Below are 23,669 nucleotides of genomic sequence, written 5' to 3' on the forward strand. Positions count from 1 at the left end.
TCGATATATACATTGAACCAGTTTGTGTCTATTTAAGAGAAAATGAACCGCACCTACCCTCACTTAGTTAAGTACTAGTGTGCCCCAATGCAGGTGGTGGACAATCAGTCCTGTAAGAGAGTGGGAGGGAAATGTGATATTGTGTTCCCTAAGAGACATTACTGTGGGAAAGTAGAGGTTAACGTACCCTGTTATAGAAGAATAGCTCCTGAGGTTAGAGAAGGAGCAGACCGCTGGAAGACAAAGAGCGGTAAGGCAAATATAAGTATGGTGTCTGGAAGTGCTGACTAGGTAGCGGGCGTCAACAGAGGTACACTTACCACAGTGGGAGGAGGCCAGTGTGTGCACACCGTGGACGCAGTATCCACCGCTTGTCCAGTGTGCCCCGGTGTCCCAATAGTGCGTCTCTTATAGCGTTCCCTGTGCTTCTGAATGTGCGCGGCCGGAAGTCCCAGACCGGAAGTGGAACAGACAGGCCGGTGACGTGTGTGCGTTCCACTGGACTGCGGAGTGGGTGGGGGTAAGTCCGGGTGTGCGTTCCAGCTAGCGGGCATGCGCATGGGGAGAGCGTGTCAGAGGATTTGTGTCTCAGGCGATGGTGATGATCTAAGGGATTCAAGTAGTGGAGGCGTGATCCTAAGGGATGGTGCCTTAGTAGAGGCGGTTCTGTGAAAGAAGGCACAAATATATTAGAATGTTGTACAGGCATTACATGCACATAATATCATAATGACCAGGCAGTTGTTGAAACAAAACCAGTAAATATATTGAGGCATGTGTTAAGCATGTTTAAAGCAGGACATAGGGTAAAGAGCGGTAGTTAGACCCATTATGGTAAAAATGACTGGATATCGTATTCCCTATTCAGGCCCCGTGGAGCAAGAGTCTGGAGTTCATGCATCCAGTATGCTTCCCGTTTCTTGAGGAGGCGAACTCTATCTCCTCCTCTGCGTGGTTGTGCCACTGCGTCTATTATTTGAAACCTCAATTGTGCTATGGTATGTCCGTGGGTAACAAAATGATTAGGGACAGGTAAAAGGAGGTTTTTGCACCTAATCGTAGATTTGTGCTTTGAAATGCGATCTCGTATGGGTTGTGTGGTCTCACCCACATAACCGAGACCGCATGGGCATTTTATAAGGTAAACTACGAAAGCTGAGTCACATGTGTAGTATCACTTGACCGTGTATTCTTTGCCCGTGAGGGGATGATGGAATACCCCACCCCGTTGTATATTGTTACATTGTGTGCATCTTAGGCAGGGGAAGGTACCAAATTTTGGGTTAATCAGAAATCGTTGTTTTGGTATCCGTGAGGGGCCTATGTCGGCTTTAACCAGTCTGTCCCTAATGTTGCATGGTCTCCTGAAGCAAGGAAGAAATGGACAGTTGAATTCCTTGACTTGCGGATGAGCTGTGCCGAGAATATGCCAATGTCGCCGTATTGACTTGTGTATTAGGTAGGCCATAGGATGGTAACTATGAACAAAGGGAACCCGGTTCTCCTGTTTGGATCTGGACTGTGTTACCATGGCGGTTTCTGTAGAGTTCAAGACATGGGGGGGATAGCCCCTCTCCACAAATTTTGACCGCATTTCATCAAGGCGTTGTGTACGTAGGTCCTGTCTGGAGACTATCCTGTGTACCCTTTTAAACTGTGACTTCGGGATGGAGTCTTTCATCCTGGTTGGATGGAAACTCTGGTAGTGAAGCAGGCTGTTTCTATCCGTGGGTTTTGAGTAGATGTCTGTATATAGCTCGCCTTTGTCATTTCTTACCACCAGAGTGTCCAAGAAGTTGACCTGTTCCAGACTGTAAGTCATGGTAAAGTCTAGACCGGGCCACGAGGTTTTCAAAAAATTAAAGAAAGTTTGTAAAGTGTCAAGTGGGCCGTCCCATATGCAAAAAATGTCATCAATGTACCTCTTCCACAGTATGGCATGTGTGCGGAAGAGGTCATTGATGTAGATGGTGCTGTCCTCATAATCTGCCATATAGCTGTTTGCGTAAGGGGGCGCAGCGTTCGAGCCCATTGCTGTGCCCCGTACTTGTAGGTAGAAATTGTCCTCAAAGAGGAAAAAAATTTTTTTTGTGAGTACTATTGTAAGTAGGTCACATATTAGGTTCACCTGTTCTGGGGTCCTATTTGATGCTACAAGTAATTTTCTAACTGATTTAATCCCTTCCGAGTGTGGTATGGAAGTGTATAGGTCCTTCACATCAAATGTCACTAAGTATGCTCCCTTAGGAATCATTTTTAAATTCTCAATGAGATTCAAAAAGGCTCCTGTGTCCAATAGGAAGGAGGTAGTTTGTTTGATAAGGGGTGTTAGGACTTTTTCTACATATATGGAGATGGGTGACAGGATCGATTCGGTAGAGGCGACAATGGGTCTCCCCGGTGGATTATCCAAGCGTTTATGGATCTTGGGGAGCACATAAAAGACGGGCGTGATGGGATGCGGTTTTGTTAAATATTCACACGTTTTTAGATCTAAAACGCCCAGACTTGTGTATTTGCTGAGTGTTTGTTGAATCACGTCCCTCACAGTGTTGGTGGGGTCCCTCTGTAGGGGTATATAAATGGTTGAGTCCCCTAGTTGGCGAGAGACCTCGCTCATATAGGAGGTTCTGTCCATAATGACAATGGAGCCCCCCTTGTCTGCTGGTTTTATGACCAGATCTTTCGTTGTTTCAAGGGTTCTCAGTGCCTGTTGGTCCAGGGGGGTAAGGTTGGACGGGACATGTAATTTTCCTTGATCTAGATCCTGTCTGAGTTTTTGGAACGAGTTTTGGACAAATGAGATAAATGTCTCAAGTGCGTGTGATCCTAAAGGAGGTCTATAGCTACTCATGGTTCTCAGACCCAGGCTCCTGGATGTGAGAAGATTACCTTCCGAAATGGTTTCTGGAACACTCATTCTGTCTTTTTCTGAAAAAAGTAGCTTAAGTCTGAGTGATCTGTAAAATCTCTGTAAATCCATTTCTAGATTAAAGGTATTGAGTCTATAACTCGGGCAGAACGACAGACCCTTTTGTAGGATCTGATGTTCGGCAATACTCAGTGATTTAGATGAGATGTTAATCACAAGTGGGTCAATACCTGAGATCGCGTAATTCTCGTGAAGTCCATATTTCTGCGAGGTTCTCTTTCCTCGACGGGTCTTCTTCTTCTGGTTGATCTTCGGCCCTGGCCTAAAAAACGACCGGTTGGTGGAGGTCTGTCCTGTCTCTCCTGTTCGGACCCCGAGGATGAGATGTCTGTAGAGGACCTGAAATTTAAACGAGAAGAAAAAGCCCCAGAGTTCGGATTGTCTCGCCATTTATATACTCTGTTGTGCTCGTAATCCTCGGTATCTCGAATAAACTTGGATCTTTTCCTTGCTTCGGTGTCTCGACGATGTTGTTCTATTGCAGTATTAACTCTGGATTGTAGACTGTGGAATTCCTCGGCGGTGGTTGATGTTGTCAATTGTCTCTCAATATTGGCTGCTTGTTCCTTGCTATGAGTGATTCCTTGATGCAGATGTTCTAGCGTGAGGGTGATAAGATCGAAAGAACATTTGTTAAGTATTTTTTCGAAACGCGTACAATAATCTGCGGAGTCACTGAAGAGAGTCGGTCGAAGGGGAACGCGTAAACCTCTCGGTATTCTCTGGACTTTTAAGTACTCCGTGAGGGTGGTGCAGTGAAGTTCTAAGTTTGTGCAGCGTCTTAGTTCTCTCTCCCAATCCCGGCCTCTTGTCTCCTTAGGTGGTACTCTAAGGAAATCTGTTGGAACCGTTGATTGTGCTATAATATTAGATGTTTCCTCCGCATTATAAGAGAACGTGAGTGAACTCATGACCCTATAGTGTGCACTACGTAAGGGTTACAGTATGAAGTATAAACGTAGGCACTACTAAGAGGGGTGGTGCTCAAGTAGGGGCCCAAGCCGTATTGAATATAGTGATAAACTCGGCACACACCAATTTGTTTGCAGTGAATAAAGGGGGGGTTTATTAAATGAGGTCAAGTACATACAGTAGACGTTTCGGTCTAATCAATAGACCTTCATCAATGTACTGAAAACAAAATATGACAGAATATGAGTAAATAAAGTATATACAAAAAAAATAATTAAAGGGTCATAACATGATAATAGGTATAGAACAATATTTGAGCAATGCTTTACAATGAGAATTGCCTGTGTACAGGCAAGGTAGGAAACATCAAAATATTTCAGCAGCAAGGAATAAGGCCATGAGGATATACAACAGATTAGGCCCAGATAAACATACTGGATGCATACTGGATGCATGAACTCCAGACTCTTGCTCCACGGGGCCTGAATAGGGAATACGATATCCAGTCATTTTTACCATAATGGGTCTAACTACCGCTCTTTACCCTATGTCCTGCTTTAAACATGCTTAACACATGCCTCAATATATTTACTGGTTTTGTTTCAACAACTGCCTGGTCATTATGATATTATGTGCATGTAATGCCTGTACAACATTCTAATATATTTGTGCCTTCTTTTACAGAACCGCCTCTACTAAGGCACCATCCCTTAGGATCACGCCTCCACTACTTGAATCCCTTAGATCATCACCATCGCCTGAGACACAAATCCTCTGACATGTCCTCCCCATGCGCATGCCCGCTAGCTGGAACGCACACCCGGACTTACCCCCGCCCACTCCGCAGTCCAGTGGAACGCACACACGTCACCGGCCTGTCTGTTCCACTTCCGGTCTGGGACTTCCGGCCGCGCACATTCAGAAGCACAGGGAACGCTATAAGAGACGCACTATTGGGACACCGGGGCACACTGGACAAGCGGTGGATACTGCGTCCACGGTGTGCACACACTGGCCTCCTCCCACTGTGGTAAGTGTACCTCTGTTCACGCCCGCTACCTAGTCGGCACTTCCAGACACCATACTTATATTGGCCTTACCGCTCTTTGTCTTCCAGCGGTCTGCTCCTTCTCTAACGTCAGGAGCTATTCTTCTATAACAGGGTACGTTAACCTCTACTTTCCCACAGTAATGTCTCTTAGGGAACACAATATCACATTTCCCTCCCACTCTCTTACAGGACTGATTGTCCACCACCTGCATTGGGGCACACTAGTACTTAACTAAGTGAGGGTAGGTGCGGTTCATTTTCTCTTAAATAGACACAAACTGGTTCAATGTATATATCGATATGTTTATCTGGGCCTAATCTGTTGTATATCCTCATGGCCTTATTCCTTGCTGCTGAAATATTTTGATGTTTCCTACCTTGCCTGTACACAGGCAATTCTCATTGTAAAGCATTGCTCAAATATTGTTCTATACCTATTATCATGTTATGACCCTTTAATTATTTTTTTTGTATATACTTTATTTACTCATATTCTGTCATATTTTGTTTTCAGTACATTGATGAAGGTCTATTGATTAGACCGAAACGTCTACTGTATGTACTTGACCTCATTTAATAAACCCCCCCTTTATTCACTGCAAACAAATTGGTGTGTGCCGAGTTTATCACTATAGGGTTAGTGATAGGCTTAGGCTAGGTTTATGGCTAGGGTTAGCAAAAGGGTTAATGCTAATGTAAAATAGTTACATAAAAAATAATAAAAAGGCCCAACCAGTAATTTATAATGTGCAAGTTTTTTAAAAGTTTATATTAAATTTCAGCAAAAAATCTGGAATAAAAAAAGACTTCCTAGCAGTTTCTGTTACAGTTCTTTGCCATTTCCAAGATGTCTGATTGTTACCAGTGATCATTCGTTATTTTCCAGAGGCAAATAATGACAATCACATTATACAGCTGAGGAGCAGAAACCAATCTCTCCAGTGTAGACCACAGATGAGGCTCAGGGCAAAGAGGAGCAAAACTCAGACTCCCGGAAGAGTCGCCAATTGTGCCTCTGAAGCCTTCAAGAAATCTGCAATTCCTGAAGGTTTCGCCTGGCTCGCTGTCTCAGAGGTGAGGTGGTGAGGTGTTAGACACTGGGCATGGAGAGGATGGAGCGTGGACTCCTTGGTATTTGGTGTTATGCACGCCATATTTCTGGCCCTCTCCTCGGATGCCAAGTTCAAAAACTTGACAAATGTGGTCAAGACAACGCTGTAGACACGAGAAGCTGCACAAAGCTCTAATTTGTTACAATGTATCATTGTGGAGTCCGGGCTGTTTAGCTCACAGAGCATTGTCTACACACCGCTGAGGGCAGGACGCGCTCTATACGCGGTTACTGCCTTGATCCCTCCTTCACAGTCGCCCCCTAGTTGTGGGCAGTGATAAACAGCATCTGCAATGTCTGTCCCCTCTCCTTAACATCAGTCCAAGTATATCCACTCAGATGTAGAACTTTTATGACTTTTCTTTCTGTCTTACAGACAGTAAGCGTAAGGGACACGACCAGGGCCGCAGACATGGCCGAATACTACTGTGTGTCTGCGCCCTGGCCTCCCAATACATGAAAACATTGTCCATCACTTTGTGTACCTGTGGCTCCACTTTCTGCGCCGTCAGGGTCACCTCAGTTTTGCTGTAGGTTCCCATCAGTCGGTGTAATAAAGATCGAGACACAGTCCTTTGCAACTTTCAAATAAACTTTACTGTTAACTTTATGAACATCCAGATTCTTCACAGCATTTACAAAAGGATTCGCATTACACATCTTCTCTTTCCCTGCACCTTCCTTCCTGTCACACAGCACACACCAGGGTTGGACCGTGCCGCACAGTTCCTCAGCATCCTCCCATTTCTTCTCTGCCACGGTTAGCCCTTCCTTAGTCTGTTTCGCCCCAGACAAGAGAATTTCCATCTCCGAAGCTAGTTGACACCTGGCAAGTGACCTGCCCTTCAGTACTGTGCTTTGTGGTGACCCAGCATCCTCCTGTTCCAAGCTCACTGCATCTGGGAGTTCCCCCAGCAACTGTTTCGCCCCGGTACTGAGGGCATCAGCCCAAGCTATAAGCTGCCACATCCTGGAGCTACCGGTGCCCCCGTACTGTCTTGCTTCTCCTTTCCCGCTGCTGTACTGGCCTCTGCTGTTCCAGCCTGATGCTGTGGATGTCTGGGCTTTCTCCTTTTAGTAAAACAATGTTGCGTGGTTGCTGCTTATTGTCCTGGGCACTTAAGCCTGTGTGGACTGTCTGGGCACCCTGGTCTTCTCCCTAATTCAGGAAATGCTCCTTCTCTTAGCTGCAGCTGACCCCTCCTACATTAAATAGTTCCTGACTATGTGGAATTCCATCTAGTACTATGTACACTATTCTAAAGTAATCCATCTAATGGACAAACTTCAGTACTATGCTTTCCCTATATAACAAGTATAAGCAATATAACATTATATACATTAGGCACATAGCAGCTATAAGAACTTTATCACAGGAGAAGGGAGTGGAGTATGATATGTACTGCCACATCCCCTACATAAGGATCGGCTCCTTATATTCTCCAGATAGGATAGAAGATGAAGCCGTCAGGTGGCTCTGTAGGTAAGTACCAGGACAATTAGTGTAAATGTATCACTATAACAGAGGAGTAATTGGCGCAGATCACAGGAAGAACAATGATCTTCTTCTTCTTGCTGCTCCCGGGCCTCTGTGTGAGAAGCCTCATTGATAGGGACCCGGAAGGACAGGATCTCCTGGAGGTGAGGACCACGTGAGGTCAGAGCTGTGGCACATGTTGGCGGCAGGACACATGGCAGGACTCACATGGAAGTGATTAGTGTAAGGAGCGAAGAACAATAAGTAACTTATAGACGGACGTTACATAATGAAGGTGCTCAGAGGGAACAATCGTGGACGGATGAGTCCAGAAATATTAATATAAATAAGTCTAAGAGACGTGATGACAGGGACAACGTGACTTCACTGCAGCCTGTTACATAACTCACTGAACTCCGTCACTTCCCATGACTGGAGCTCTTCCAATCCCCCTGTATTCATCCCCAGTCCTGTGCAACATCGCTCCAAGAGCAGCCCATAATAGGGACTTAGGGTGGGCTCTCAATATCAGATCAGTGGGGTCCAACCTCAGCGATCAACTATAATCATCTTCTGCTGCGGCCTGAAATACACAGGGAACGGAATCAGAACAGCACAGCGCCACACGTTGTGGAGTGGCCGTCCTCAGAACTGCAGCTCAGCTTCCATTAAAGTGAATTTCACATGTAAAGCGCCATGGAAAAATGGCGCTATAAAAATGTCTAATAATAATAATAATGTGATCTGAGCTGCAGTACCAAGAACGGCCACAGCTCGGTATATGGCACTGTTCTATACTCAGCCTACATACAGCTGATCGGGGGCTGCCACGTGGTGGACCCCACTAACCTAATATTCTAAGGATACACCATCAATTTATAAGTCCTGGAAAGCCCTTTAAGAAGGCTAAAAAGGCCCAAGGCCATCCAGATCAATGTTGACCCAGACCATGAATTCTTCAGAGTCAGATAGATTAATAGGCTGCTGTCAGGGTGATTAAAGGGACTGCAGGGGGTTTATGATTAAAGGGGTCCCCAGGGAATTAAGAAAAAATATTAAAGTCTGCACACGGGTTAGAAACAAAAATTTAATCAGCACTTCACATCAGCCACAATTTGTAGTAATGTGTACGACCTGTCGCGTCTTCGGCACCCACCTCCCAGGGGGACTGACCAGTGTGTCCAGGACAGGACCTGGGGCATGGACCAGGAGGGACCGGTGAGCGCATGCACAGGACCTGCGGGACGGAGAGTGGGGACCTTTCACACTTATCTCTCAGTTCTGCCCTCATGACACAAATGGTCCAGAACCTTCATGACAGAACAGATCTGTTACATTGTTACAAAGCGAAATGTGCTGATCAGAGCAATGCGGAGCAGTAACTGTGCCACGTCCATGTCAGGCCTCTGCCCAGCGTGGTTGGTCCCTCCGCGGATGTTTATGAAGAAGGAGAAGTTTTGTACGGCGGTCGCTGGCTCCCTGGTGCGGATTGTATTGATATCGATGGTTGTCGCATTGACATTTCTCTCTGATATTCCGGCGAGATCAGTGGTTTCCTGGATCCAGGCTGAGAAGCTGGAGACCTTGGTGTAGACTCCTGGCTCTCCCGGCCTGGCACATCCATCTCCCCAGCTTACAATTCCAGCAAGAAACCAGAAATTACCAATTTGACATGCAAGCGGACCCCCCGAATCCCCCTGAAAAGAAAAAAAGTACAGTAATTGCAAGTATAGAACATTCTATGATATCTCTGGTATATAATTATATATTGTACAGCTGGTATAGACCATGTTCTTAGTTATAAATGTGAGTGACCCCCTCCATGGATGAGAAGCCCCCGCACATTGTGAGTGATCCCCTCCATGGATGAGAAGCCTCCGCACATTGTGAGTGATCCCCTCCATGGATGAGAAGCCCCCGCACATTGTGAGTGATCCCCTCCATGGATGAGAAGCCCCCACACATTGTGAATGATCCCCTCCATGGATGAGAAGCCCCCGCACATTGTGAGTGATCCCCTCCATGGATGAGAAGCCCCCGCACATTGTGAGTGATCCCCTCCATGGATGAGAAGCCCCCGCACATTGTGAGTGATCCCTCCATGGATGAGAAGCCCCCACACATTGTGAGTGATCCCCTCCATGGATGAGAAGCCCCCACACATTGTGAATGATCCCCTCCATGGATGAGAAGCCGCCGCACATTGTGAGTGACCCCCTCCATGGATGAGAAGCCCCCACACATTGTGAGTGATCCCCTCCATGGATGAGAAGCCTCCACACATTGTGAATGATCCCCTCCATGGATGAGAAGCCGCTGCACATTGTGAGTGATCCCCTCCATGGATGAGAAGCCCCCGCACATTGTGAGTGACCCCCTCCATGGATGAGAAGCCCCCGCACATTGTGAGTGATCCCCTCCATGGATGAGAAGCCCCCGCACATTGTGAGTGATCCCCTCCATGGATGAGAAGCCCCCACACATTGTGAGTGACCCCCTCCATGGATGAGAAGCCCCCACACATTGTGAGTGATCCCCTCCATGGATGAGAAGCCCCCACACATTGTGAGTGATCCCCTCCATAGATGAGAAGCCCCCGCACATTGTGAGTGATCCCCCTCCATGGACGAGAAGCCCCCGCACATTGTGAGAGATCCCCTCCATGGATGAGAAGCCCCCACACATTGTGAGTGATCCCCCTCCATGAACGAGAAGCCCCCGCACATTGTGAGTGATCCCCTCCATGGATGAGAAGCCCCCGCACATTGTGAGTGACCCCCTCCATTGATGAGAAGCCCCCGCACATTGTGAGTGACCCCCTCCATGGAAGAGAAGCCCCCACACATTGTGAGTGACCCCCTCCATGGATGAGAAGCCCCCACACATTGTGAGTGATCCCCTCCATGGATGAGAAGCCTCCACACATTGTGAGTGATCCCCTCCATGGATGAGAAGCCCCCACACATTGTGAGTGATCCCCTCCATGGATGAGAAGCCTCCAAACATTGTGAGTGATCCCCTCCATGGATGAGAAGCCCCCACACATTGTGAGTGACCCCTCCATGGACGAGAAGCCCCCGCACATTGTGAGTGATCCCACCATGGACGAGAAACCCCCACACATTGTGAGTGATCCCCTCCATGGATGAGAAGCCCCCGTACATTGTGAGTGACCCCCTCCATGTATGAGAAGACCCCGCACATTGTGAGTGATCCCCTCCATGGATGAGAAGCCTCCGCACATTGTGAGTGATCCCCTCCATGGATGAGAAGCCTCCACACATTCTGAGTGATCCCCTCCATGGATGAGAAGCCCCCACACATTGTGAGTGACCCCCTCCATGGATGAGAAGCCCCCACACATTGTGAGTGACCCCCTCCATGGATGAGAAGCCCCCACACATTGTGAGTGACCCCCTCCATGGATGGGAAGACCCCACACATTGTGAATGATCCCCTCCATGGATGAGAAGCCCCCACACATTGTGAGTGATCCCCTCCATGGATGAGAAGCCCCCACACATTGTGCGTGACCCCTTCCATGGATGAGAAGCCCCCGCACATTGTGAGTGATCCCCTCCATGGATGAGAAGCCCCCACACATTGTGAGTGACCCCCTCGATGGATGAGAAGCCCCCACACATTGTGAGTGACCCCCTCCATGGATGAGAAGCCTCCACACATTGTGAGTGATCCCCTCCATGGATGAGAAGCCCCCGCACATTGTGAGTGATCCCTTCCATGGATGAGAAGCCCCCACACATTGTGAGTGACCCCCTCCATGGATGAGAAGCCCCCACACATTGTGAGTGACCCCCTCCATGGATGGGAAGACCCCATACATTGTGAATGATCCCCTCCATGGATGAGAAGCCTCCACACATTGTGAGTGACCCCCTCCATGGATGAGAAGCCCCAACACATTGTGAGTGACCCCCTCCATGGATGAGAAGCCTCCACACATTGTGAGTGATCCCTTCCATGGATGAGAAGCCCCCACACATTGTGAGTGACCCCCTCCATGGATGAGAAGCTCCCACACATTGTGAGTGACCCCCTCCATGGATGGGAAGACCCCATACATTGTGAATGATCCCCTCCATGGATGAGAAGCCCCCACACATTGTGAGTGATCCCCTCCATGGATGAGAAGCCCTCACACATTGTGAGTGACCCCCTCCATGGATGAGAAGCCCCCGCACATTGTGAGTGATCCCCTCCATGGATGAGAAGCCCCCACACATTGTGAGTGACCCCCTCGATGGATGAGAAGCCCCCACACATTGTGAGTGACCCCCTCCATGGATGAGAAGCCCCCACACATTGTGAGTGACCTCCTCCATGGATGATAAGCCTCCACACATTGTGAGTGATCCCCTCCATGGAAGAGAAGCCCCCACACTTTGTGAGTGATCCCCTCCATGGATGAGAAGCCCCCACACTTTGTGAGTGATCCCCTCCATGGATGAGAAGCTCCCACACATTGTGAGTGACCCCCTCCATGTATGAGAAGCCCCCACACATTGTGAGTGACCTCCTCCATGGATGATAAGCCTCCACACATTGTGAGTGATCCCCTCCATGGATGAGAAGCCCCCACACATTGTGAGTGATCCCCTCCATGGATGAGAAGCCTCCACACATTGTGAGTGATCCCCTCCATGGATGGGAAGCCCCCACACATTGTGAGTGATCCCCTCCATGGATGAGAAGCCTCCACACATTGTGAGTGATCCCCTCCATGGACGAGAAGCCCCGCCCCCACACATTGTGAGTGATCCCCTCCATGGATGAGAAGCCCCCGCACATTGTGAGTGACCCCCTCCATGTATGAGAAGACCCCGCACATTGTGAGTGATCCCCTCCATGGATGAGAAGCCTCCGCACATTGTGAGTGATCCCTTCCATGGATGAGAAGCCCCCACACATTGTGAGTGACCCCCTCCATGGATGAGAAGCCCCCACACATTGTGAGTGACCCCCTCCATGGATGGGAAGACCCCATACATTGTGAATGATCCCCTCCATGGATGAGAAGCCTCCACACATTGTGAGTGACCCCCTCCATGGATGAGAAGCCCCAACACATTGTGAGTGACCCCCTCCATGGATGAGAAGCCTCCACACATTGTGAGTGATCCCTTCCATGGATGAGAAGCCCCCACACATTGTGAGTGATCCCCTCCATGGATGAGAAGCCCCCGCACATTGTGAGTGATCCCTTCCATGGATGAGAAGCCCCCACACATTGTGAGTGACCCCCTCCATGGATGAGAAGCCCCCACACATTGTGAGTGACCCCCTCCATGGATGGGAAGACCCCATACATTGTGAATGATCCCCTCCATGGATGAGAAGCCTCCACACATTGTGAGTGACCCCCTCCATGGATGAGAAGCCCCAACACATTGTGAGTGACCCCCTCCATGGATGAGAAGCCTCCACACATTGTGAGTGATCCCTTCCATGGATGAGAAGCCCCCACACATTGTGAGTGACCCCCTCCATGGATGAGAAGCTCCCACACATTGTGAGTGACCCCCTCCATGGATGGGAAGACCCCATACATTGTGAATGATCCCCTCCATGGATGAGAAGCCCCCACACATTGTGAGTGATCCCCTCCATGGATGAGAAGCCCTCACACATTGTGAGTGACCCCCTCCATGGATGAGAAGCCCCCGCACATTGTGAGTGATCCCCTCCATGGATGAGAAGCCCCCACACATTGTGAGTGACCCCCTCGATGGATGAGAAGCCCCCACACATTGTGAGTGACCCCCTCCATGGATGAGAAGCCCCCACACATTGTGAGTGACCTCCTCCATGGATGATAAGCCTCCACACATTGTGAGTGATCCCCTCCATGGAAGAGAAGCCCCCACACTTTGTGAGTGATCCCCTCCATGGATGAGAAGCCCCCACACTTTGTGAGTGATCCCCTCCATGGATGAGAAGCTCCCACACATTGTGAGTGACCCCCTCCATGTATGAGAAGCCCCCACACATTGTGAGTGACCTCCTCCATGGATGATAAGCCTCCACACATTGTGAGTGATCCCCTCCATGGATGAGAAGCCCCCACACATTGTGAGTGATCCCCTCCATGGATGAGAAGCCTCCACACATTGTGAGTGATCCCCTCCATGGATGGGAAGCCCCCACACATTGTGAGTGATCCCCTCCATGGATGAGAAGCCTCCACACATTGTGAGTGATCCCCTCCATGGATGGGAAGCCCCCGCACATTGTGAGTGATCCCGCCATGGACGAGAAGCCCCGCCCCCACACATTGTGAGTGATCCCCTCCATGGATGAGAAGCCCCCGCACATTGTGAGTGACCCCCTCCATGTATGAGAAGACCCCGCACATTGTGAGTGATCCCCTCCATGGATGAGAAGCCTCCGCACATTGTGAGTGATCCCCTCCATGGATGAGAAGCCTCCCCATATTGTGAGTGATCCCCTCCATGGATGAGAAGCCCCCGCACATTGTGAGTGATCCCTTCCATGGATGAGAAGCCCCCACACATTGTGAGTGACCCCCTCCATGGATGAGAAGCCCCCACACATTGTGAGTGACCCCCTCCATGGATGAGAAGCCCCCACACATTGTGAGTGACCCCCTCCATGGATGGGAAGACCCCACACATTGTGAATGATCCCCTCCATGGATGAGAAGCCCCCACACATTGTGAGTGATCCCCTCCATGGATGAGAAGCCCCCACACATTGTGAGTGACCCCCTCCATGGATGAGAAGCCCCCGCACATTGTGAGTGATCCCCTCCATGGATGAGAGGCCCCCACACATTGTGAGTGACCCCCTCCATGGATGAGAAGCCCCCACACATTGTGAGTGACCCCCTCCATGGATGAGAAGCCCCCACACATTGTGAGTGACCTCCTCCATGGATGATAAGCCTCCACACATTGTGAGTGATCCCCTCCATGGAAGAGAAGCCCCCACACTTTGTGAGTGATCCCCTCCATGGATGAGAAGCCCCCACACTTTGTGAGTGATCCCCTCCATGGATGAGAAGCTCCCACACATTGTGAGTGACCCCCTCCATGGATGAGAAGCCCCCACACATTGTGAGTGACCTCCTCCATGGATGATAATCCTCCACACATTGTGAGTGATCCCCTCCATGGATGAGAAGCCCCCACACATTGTGAGTGATCCCCTCCATGGATGAGAAGCCCCCGCACATTGTGAGTGACCTCTCCATGGATGAGAAGCCCACACACATTGTGAGTGACCCCCTCCATGGATGAGAAGCCCCCACACATTGTGAGTGATCCCCTCCATGGATGAGAAGCCCCAACACATTGTGAGTGACCCCCTCCATGGATGAGAAGCCCCCACACATTGTGAGTGATCCCCTCCATGGATGAGAAGCCCCCACACATTGTGTGTGATCCCCTCCATGGAGGAGAAGCCCCCGCACATTGTGAGTGATCCCCTCCATGGATGCGAAGCCCCCGCACATTGTGAGTGATCCCCTCCATGGATGAGAAGCCTCCACACATTGTGAGTGACCCCCTCCATGGATGAGAAGCCCCCACACATTGTGAGTGATCCCCTCCATGGATGAGAAGCCCCCGCACATTGTGAGTGACCCCCTCCATGGATGAGAAGCCCCCACACATTGTGAGTGACCCCCTCCATGGATGAGAAGCCCCCGCACATTGTGAGTGATCCCCTCCATGGATGAGAAGCCCCAACACATTGTGAGTGACCCCCTCCATGGATGAGAAGCCCCCGCACATTGAGAGTGATCCCCTCCATGGATGAGAAGCCCCAACACATTGTGAGTGACCCCCTCCATGGATGAGAAGCCCCCACACATTGTGAGTGATCCCCTCCATGGATGAGAAGCCCCCGCACATTGTGAGTGATCCCCTCCATGGATGAGAAGCCCCAACACATTGTGAGTGACCCCCTCCATGGATGAGAAGCCCCCGCACATTGTGAGTGATCCCCTCCATGGATGAGAAGCCCCAACACATTGTGAGTGACCCCCTCCATGGATGAGAAGCCCCCACACATTGTGAGTGATCCCCTCCATGGATGAGAAGCCCCCACACATTGTGAGTGATCCCCTCCATGGATGAGAAGCCCCCACACATTGTGAGTGAACCCCTCCATGGATGAGAAGCCCCCACACATTGTGAGTGACCCCCTCCACGGATGAGAAGCCCCCACACATTGTGAGTGAATCCCTTTAATTCTAATTTTGTGAGAAGCACCTGTGTATATGCAGTGAGTTATAATATTGGTGAATTTCGAGTGTGCCCACCTGGCAGCCATCCTTCTCGCCCTCACTGTAGCCAGCACAGATCATGTCTTCTTGCACAACGGTGATGGAGGAAGTGATGTTGTAGACGTCTTTGAACATATGGTCACATGTGGAGGAGTTGATGAGAGGCAGCTTCACCTCCTGCAGGACCTCCGGAGTTGACAATGTCACTGGAAAGAAGAGATGCAGAAAAACCTTTACTTACAGATCATGTAACGGTGCTACATTGTAACAGTGACTGCAGGAATGAGAGACTTTACCCTGTGGCGGTGCCCAAACCAATACTCCCCGATCACTGGTCAATGGCCATGTAACTCACCACCTTCTGCGGTGTCCCCCCAGCCGGTCACCCAACACATGGCTCCATCTGGAAACACATGGTAGGGAGAGGGGAGGCAGATGGGCTGGATGTTGTTATTAAAGGTGACTGGACCGTCGAGTTCCATTAAAGCTATATCTCCACTGGTCCCATCTCCGCTGTAGATTGGGTGGATGATGATGTTCTTCACTGGTACAATAACTCTGGTGGTACTAACGCCCGTGAGGTACAACGTGCCCAACATCACGTAGAACCTTCCGGACCTGGGAATCACATGGATAAGAAATTATAAGGCAAATATTACCCGATACAGTACCAACATATTGCATTGTGGAGTACGGGACACATGGTCAACAAATTATGGTCTACAACAATAAGAGACTCTAGGGTGTCCTGGCGTTAGAGGTACAAAAAATGAGGTTCATTATCCAGGAGGGAGATAAATCAGGCACCTCGGTGTGTGATCTCTGTGGTCACTGGTATCAAATATGTTGAATAGTTCATGATAGAGGTGGAGAGGGTAGGAGAAATGCATTACAGAGTAGTGGAGATAGGAAGAAGCACTGGAAACATTCAGCATGTGACTAGAAAGCATGACTGAGGAAGAGCATCACAGAGAACAGGTGCACCACAGGAGAGGTCTTGTGATATCGGTAAGTAGAGAGCTCATCACTCTGCTGAGAGTACTCACGTCTGTCTCTTCCGATGTAGTCTTCTGCCCATGGAATTTCTGTAGTCATTGCTTCTTCTGTGTTCTCTTACTGTCTCTGTGCCAGACTCTGAGCTCTCTGGACTGCAAAGACAAAGACTGAAGGATCGATGGCGGCAAGATCAAAAAGTGAGTAATGTGAGGGTCAGACCTGCCATGGCTGTGTACTGTATGGATGAAATATGGCACCCGGTGCAGGGACCATGTACATGTGTTCCCCTATACAGATCGTCTCCTCACCTCACACAATGTGCAGCAGTCACCACCCAGCTCCTGGAGATCAGGGATCCTCCACATAGATGGATGTTACCGTGCTTCACGCTGATCTGCCACGGCCATTTTCCCGGGATGGAGCTCTGACCACCCACAATGCGCTGTGAGAACGGTGGCTGCCCACACACTGTGGAACCAAGAAGAAACGTCAGAAGACGTTTCTCAAGAAAAGCTCATTTGGAGCTGAAACGTCGCCCAGACATGTGGGTGGATTAAATCCTGCACGTTTTTTGTCACTGAAACAATGTAGTGCTGCCTCTTTTTTTTAATCTATGAAGTGTGGACAATCATTGGACACATTGCCGGGGGGCCTTGCACCTGAAGAGAAGTATAATACTGTGCTGTTCCTCTTTTTTTATAGATAGATAGATAGATAGATAGATAGATAGATAGATAGATAGATAGATAGATAGATAGATAGACATGGCTCTGTTTCAGGACTTGATCCGATGTGTGGTCTATTTCCCTCTCTGTTGAGACACATCCCAGGTCATCTTTCCAAATGCTGATGGTTCTTTTGTCCTTGCTTTCTTTTTCTTGGTTTACTTTACTTCAGGTGTTTCCATTTTCTCATTTGGTTGTGACCTATCACATTTTGGGATGGGCTTTATATAATCACCGCTCACTGCCTTTCTTTGCTGGCTATACTTCTATGTAGATGGTGATAGGAGTTCCATCTCCTCAACAAGGGATTATCTTGCTTGATTAACCCCAGTTGCTTTTTTTTCAGTCTTACTGCAAGTCCTCCTTCCCAGTTCCCTTCCCTTTCTATTACATTTGGGAGTCAGAGAGGTTTTTCACTTAGTCCATTTGTTTTTTGGCTCTCTGTGTGTTTCCCTGTCTATCCTGTGTGAACGTGTTTGGTTTCTTATCCTGGGTTTTCATGTCCTTCACGGTCTCCTTTCCCTTTGTAGGATTTGTATTGCAGCTGTTGTGAACTCTATTTTTGGGCTCCCTCTAGTGGTCACAAGCGGTACTGTGTAGTGTTGTCTTTCTGCAGGTTGGCTGCATCAGCTGGTTCGTTATCCTTGGTTGGTTTCCTATTTAACTCACCTGGATACTCAGTTCCTTGCCTGCTATCAATGTATTCAGTGCTCTTCAGATTCCTTGTGACTACCTTGCTCCCAGTCTCTTCAAGACAAGCTAAGTTCTTGTTTGTTCATTTTCTGATTATCAGCGTTCATCATGTTTTTTTGTCCAGCTTGCTAAAATGTGATTTCTTCTTGCTGGTTGCTCTAGGGGACTGAGTTTCTCCCCCCACACCGTTAGTTGGTGCGGGGGTTCTTGAAATCTCAGTGTGGATATTTTGTAAGGGTTTTTTACTGACCGCATAGATCCCTTTTCTATTTTCTGCTATCTAGAATTAGTGGGCCTCATTTGCTGAATCTGCTTTCACCCCTATGTATGTGCCTTCCTCTTACCTCACCGTTATTATCTGTTGGGGGCTTCTATATCTTTGGGGATTATTTCTCTGGAGGCAAGAGAGGTCTTTCTTTCTCTCTAGGGGTAGTTAGTTCCTCAGGCTGGCTCGAGACGTCTAGGAATTTTAGGCACGTTCACCGGCTACCTCTAGTGTGTTTGGATAGGTTCAGTTTTGCGGTCAGTCCAGTTTACCACCTCCCTAGAGCTTGTCCTATGTTTAGTCACCTTGCTGGAGTAATTTGTGATCCTCAACCACTAAGGATCATAACATGCAGCCTCTCTTCCGGTCCCTCAGGAGGTATGAGAAACCACTCGCTGGCCTATTAGGGAGCTAGGTCCGAGGAGGTGTTTTGAAGTTGTGCATTTAGGGACTTTCTTGTCTGTACGGGAACCAGTTGGGTGCAGGTGCAGCGTTTCTCTTTGTAACTGTGTAAGGTCTTTCCTGCTACTGTGGCCCATGTGATAACATAGATAGATAATACATAGATGATTGATAGACAGACAGATATTTTCTATTTACCTGAAGTTGTCCTCTTCACAAGACCTGCAATAGCAGAGAACCATCATGTTAGTTGCATGTGTCACACACATTGTGGGGTCAATGCTCTCCGGTGTATAGCGGTATAACGTAACCAATAGGAGGAACAGCTGCACTCAAAGAGTCTTATAAGGTTGCAAAATGGAACTTTTGTTTATTTCAAATACCAGAAATATTCACCACAGAAAAGAAAATAAGTGAAAACAAGGTAACGTTTCGACCCTGCCCCGGATCTTTGTCAAACCTCACTTAAAGTAGAGAGAATCAATATTAGGCTGGCATAGGTAGAGAGAGAAACAGATGTCCCATCCAGGGCTTATGCAATTTTAGTATATGGTGTGGGGCATCTGGACAGACACATTTTTTGCACAGGGGCCCCAAGCTGTCAGTGTCCGCCCCTGGTTAGGGCTAGAGCTAAGTTTACGGTTAGGGCTAGGGCTAGGTTTAGGACTAGCGTTATTTTTAGGGTTAGGGCTATAATTAGGATTAGGGTTAGGGCTAGCTTTATTTTTAGGGTTAGGACTATAGTAAGGTTTAGTGTTAGGTCTAAAGGTATGTTTAGGGTTAGCACTATTTTTAGGGTTAGGGCTATAGTTAGGTTTAGGGTTAGGGCTAGAACTAGGTTTAGGGCAAGTGTTATTTTTAGGCCTAGGGCTATAGTTAGGTTTAGGTTAAGGCTAGCATTATTTTTAGGGTTAGGGATAGGAAAAAATAGTTATATAAAAAATATAATATAAAAATATCAGGTAAAAAATATGTAACAATGTATAGCGTTTTATCTATTTATTTGCAAAAAGCAGAAAAAAAACCTAGAGGACCAAAGGAGCAAATTATAATGACTTCAATATTTGTGTAAAGTATGATACATGTGTTGGTGGATAAGTGATTCAGTACTGGTCTGATGAATCGGACTTAGGGGGTGTTAATGGTGGTGACAAAATCCCTTGGTGCTGGTAACACGTGGTACACCACTGAGGAGGGGGAAGTCCAATGTTTAGTGTGTCCTATCCACCATAATCTCCTTCTTAGTGTTCCGATCCTTCATCCACTCTCGAAATTATCTAAGAAATCCCAGCAGACAATGCCTTTATCCTTCAGGTCGCTGTTCCCGTGTAGGACCAGACAATGGACGCCGGCCGCTCATCTATAATCTATATCACAATGGCTTTTGGTCTTTTCTCAGAATTTGCGGTCACTGTTGACTTGTTATATATGTAGCAGCGGGAACATCCACCTTATTCTCCAGACTTGTCATACATGACGGCTCCGGACATAAAAGACTGGTAACCAGAGACAATGGCTTTACCGTGAGTGCTGAGAACATTCTCCTCAGGATAAGGAGCTCCAGCCTCAGTATTGTGCCATGGAACAAGTGATCTGTGAATAGAAGTTTCTATGGATTCACAGATATATCTGACCAAAAATAGCTGCAATCAGAGGCAGAATAAACACGAGTGACTTGTCAATGTCTGCAGGGAAAATTTGGGAATAATTTCTGAGAAGTCACCAACCAGATCAGATCCAAAAAAGACCTAAGTCATGTAGAACATTCTAGTAACTCCATAATATCTGATCATTATCTCAGTCAATCCAATTAAGAGAAACATATCAGACATCATAAGACTGATACAGAAGGAAGGACATGCCCCAAAGAGCCTACAATCTACACAAAATATATTGGGTTTGGAAAGACACCACAATCATAGTTATAGTGGACTTAAACCACCCACCTTGCACCAGACAGATGACCCCATAATTAGTTATCAGGGTTCAGGTATTTAGGTTCAAAAATTTACTTCTTGGGCTTCAGTTCCAGTGTGTTTTTCACATTACTGCTCTATCATGCGGTGGAACTTGTCTATGAGGACCATTACTGGACTGGTAATGGTCATATGATTACGACTGATCCAATTATCCGGATCATTTACGTACAATTCAATAATGTCCACTTACCCAGGGCCAGGATGGATGTCAACAAGTGAAGCTCCAACAGTCGAGACTTCATATTATCGAGAAGAGCAGAAGACCAACGAAGAGGAAAGACGTTTTCAACCGACACCTGTGTACATAAGTCATAGCCATGAGCCCAGTTCACACTATGGTCCTGCAACTTGGATCCAGAGGAAGGAATACAACTCCCATCAGGGTATCAATGGTTATAAGTAAAGAATTCTTCTAGACTTTGAATGTCAGCAGAATATTGTTAATATCATGGAACATCTTCAGATACATGTGGAAGATACAGGTCCTGGAAATATTACTGTAAGATATTGATATATGGTTGTAGGTTATACATGGAGGGTTAATACCTGGAAGATATGGACACGGAATCTGGGTGTCATTGTATCAGAACATAATAGTAACACAGCCACAGATTTATATAAATTGTAAGGTTTTGTAATAAATCTCCCGATCACTGACCTGTCTCTGGAATCGAGCACCTGTGAGCCGAGAGAAGTGATGTAGTGGAGATAATGGTGTGAGAAGTGGGAAATTTCCTGCCAATACCGGTGTGACATTTGGTTACATGTCCTGGAGATACTGGTAATAGTGATGGAAATATATTGGAGATACCTATGTGGTGTATGTAGATTTACTGGTGTTACTGGTGGAACTGAGATCCCATTGTGAGAAGTAGAGAAATATAGAAGAAAACAAATATCTCAGGACCTTATCATAATCCTCAGAGATTCCCGGTAAATGGCATCATGGAGAGGAGACTTCTTACCTCTGAAGGGCTGAGATGTAGCAGCGTTTTTCCTGGGTAATCCCAGTTATTGGTGACTTATCTAGACGAGCAGGCACGAAGATCAGTCACTTCCAAGTTCTAAGTGGTTAAGGACAGGTTGTCTACGTCCTCTAATATCCTTCTAATCACTGCACCACCCATCATCATGTCCGTCTGCTGTGCTAACAGAGGATTATGTTACCTGCAGAGCACATCCCCATGACCATCATTACATCAGTACCATCCAGGAGGAAAGCGCAGGTGTGGACTTACCATGTAATCCCCTAAACCTAACATTTTGGAGCTGAGTCCCATCAAAGATCAGCATTCGAGTGTTTACAACTATCTATCTTGTAGAATTGAAGGCAAGGTCTCTAAAGATTGATCCTGCTACTGGTGGTTTCTCGGGACCTCAGAAATGTCTTTATGTAAGACCTAGTGGCCCAGAGAGAATTCTTAAAATTAGCCATCTGGCAGAAGGTGAAAGATATGGTGTTTCCAATTTTAGGTCCTTCCATTTGGGATTAATACAATAACTAGTTTCTGCTCCGAACTGGTCCTAAAAATGTTGACTGGTGGCCATCTAGAGAGAATTGTCATTGTGCCGCACCTAGATGTCAATGATGCTCCTATGAAGACAAGAGATCAGAGCTAGAACACTTCTATCCTCTCTAGGATGGATTTTTGTAACGCCAAAGATTTCCAACTTGATTCTAGTCAAGTGAAGTAGACGCCAAGAATTATTCTCTTTCTAGCATGAAAATAAAATCAGTAGGAACCCAGACGAGTTTCCACATGACACTCATGGACCTAATCTTGGTTACAATTAACAATGTCTCTTGAGCCAAATGGCATCTCAAGCATTTGTACAACCCCTGGCAAAAATGATGGAATCACCGGCCTTGGAGGATGTTCATTCAGTTGTTTAATTTTGTAGAAAACAAGCCAATCACAGACATGGCACAAAACTAAAGTCATTTCAGATGGCAACTCTCTGGCTTTAAGAAACACTAAAAGAAATCAAGAACAAAATATGTGGTAGTCAGTAATGGTTACTTTTTTTTAACCAAGTATAGGGAAAAAATTATGGAATCATTCAATTATGAGGAAAAAATAATGGAATCACCCTGTAAATTTTCATATCCCAAACTAACACCTGCATCAAATTAGATCTGCTCGTTAGTCTGCATCTAAAAAGGAGTGATCACACCTTGGAGAGCTGTTGCACCAAGAGGACTGACATGAATCATGGCTCCAACACGGGAGATGTCAATTTAAACAAAGGAGAGGATTATCAAACTCTTACAAGAGGGTAAATCATCACGCAATGTTGCAAAAGATGTTGGTTCTTCACAGTCAGCGGTGTCTAAAATCTGGACCAAATACAAACAACATGGGAAGGTTGTTAAAGGCAAACATACTGGTAGACCAAGGAAGACATCAAAGCGTCAAGACTGGAAACTTAAAGTAATATGTCACCAAAACAGGAAATGCACAACAAAACAAATGAGGAACGAATGGGAGGAAACTGGAGTCAACGTCTGTGACCGAACTGTAAGAAACCGCCTAACAGAAATGGGATTTACATACAGAAAAGCTAAACGAAAGCCATCATTAACACCTAAACAGAAAAAACAAGGTTACAATGGGCTAAGGGAAAGCAATCGTGGACTGTGGATGACTGGATGAAAGTCATATTCACTGATGAATCGCGAATCTGCATTGGGCAAGGTGTTATGATCCTTAGTGGCTGAGGATCACAAATAGACCAGCAAGTGAATAAACTTAGGACAAGCTCTAGGGAGATGGTAACTGGACTGATCGCAAATCTGAACCTATCCAACACAACTAGAGGTAGCCGGTGAACGTGCCTAAAAAATTCCTAGACGTCTCGA

The 23,669-nt window shown here is 47.3% G+C and overlaps 1 protein-coding gene across 1 annotated transcript in view; it reads right to left on the reverse strand.

The window, feature by feature from the left end:
• The window catches only part of LOC143785261 (uncharacterized), a 74,302-nt gene that overhangs the window by 17,238 nt on the left and 33,395 nt on the right, over window positions 1-23,669 (reverse strand). The window contains exons 7-16 of the mRNA XM_077273995.1: window positions 21,000-21,181; window positions 19,029-19,052; window positions 17,054-17,213; window positions 16,796-16,897; window positions 16,105-16,367; window positions 15,786-15,955; window positions 7,498-7,641; window positions 4,945-5,101; window positions 3,331-3,530; window positions 2,129-3,271 (exon numbers count right to left, since the gene is read on the reverse strand). Of these exons, the coding sequence (XP_077130110.1) occupies window positions 2,129-3,271; window positions 3,331-3,530; window positions 4,945-5,101; window positions 7,498-7,641; window positions 15,786-15,955; window positions 16,105-16,367; window positions 16,796-16,897; window positions 17,054-17,213; window positions 19,029-19,052; window positions 21,000-21,181 (2,545 nt within the window). The remainder of the gene's footprint in view (window positions 1-2,128; window positions 3,272-3,330; window positions 3,531-4,944; window positions 5,102-7,497; window positions 7,642-15,785; window positions 15,956-16,104; window positions 16,368-16,795; window positions 16,898-17,053; window positions 17,214-19,028; window positions 19,053-20,999; window positions 21,182-23,669) is intronic.

The sequence above is a fragment of the Ranitomeya variabilis genome, chromosome 7 (assembly GCF_051348905.1).
Source record: "Ranitomeya variabilis isolate aRanVar5 chromosome 7, aRanVar5.hap1, whole genome shotgun sequence".
Taxonomy (NCBI): Eukaryota; Metazoa; Chordata; class Amphibia; order Anura; family Dendrobatidae; genus Ranitomeya; species Ranitomeya variabilis.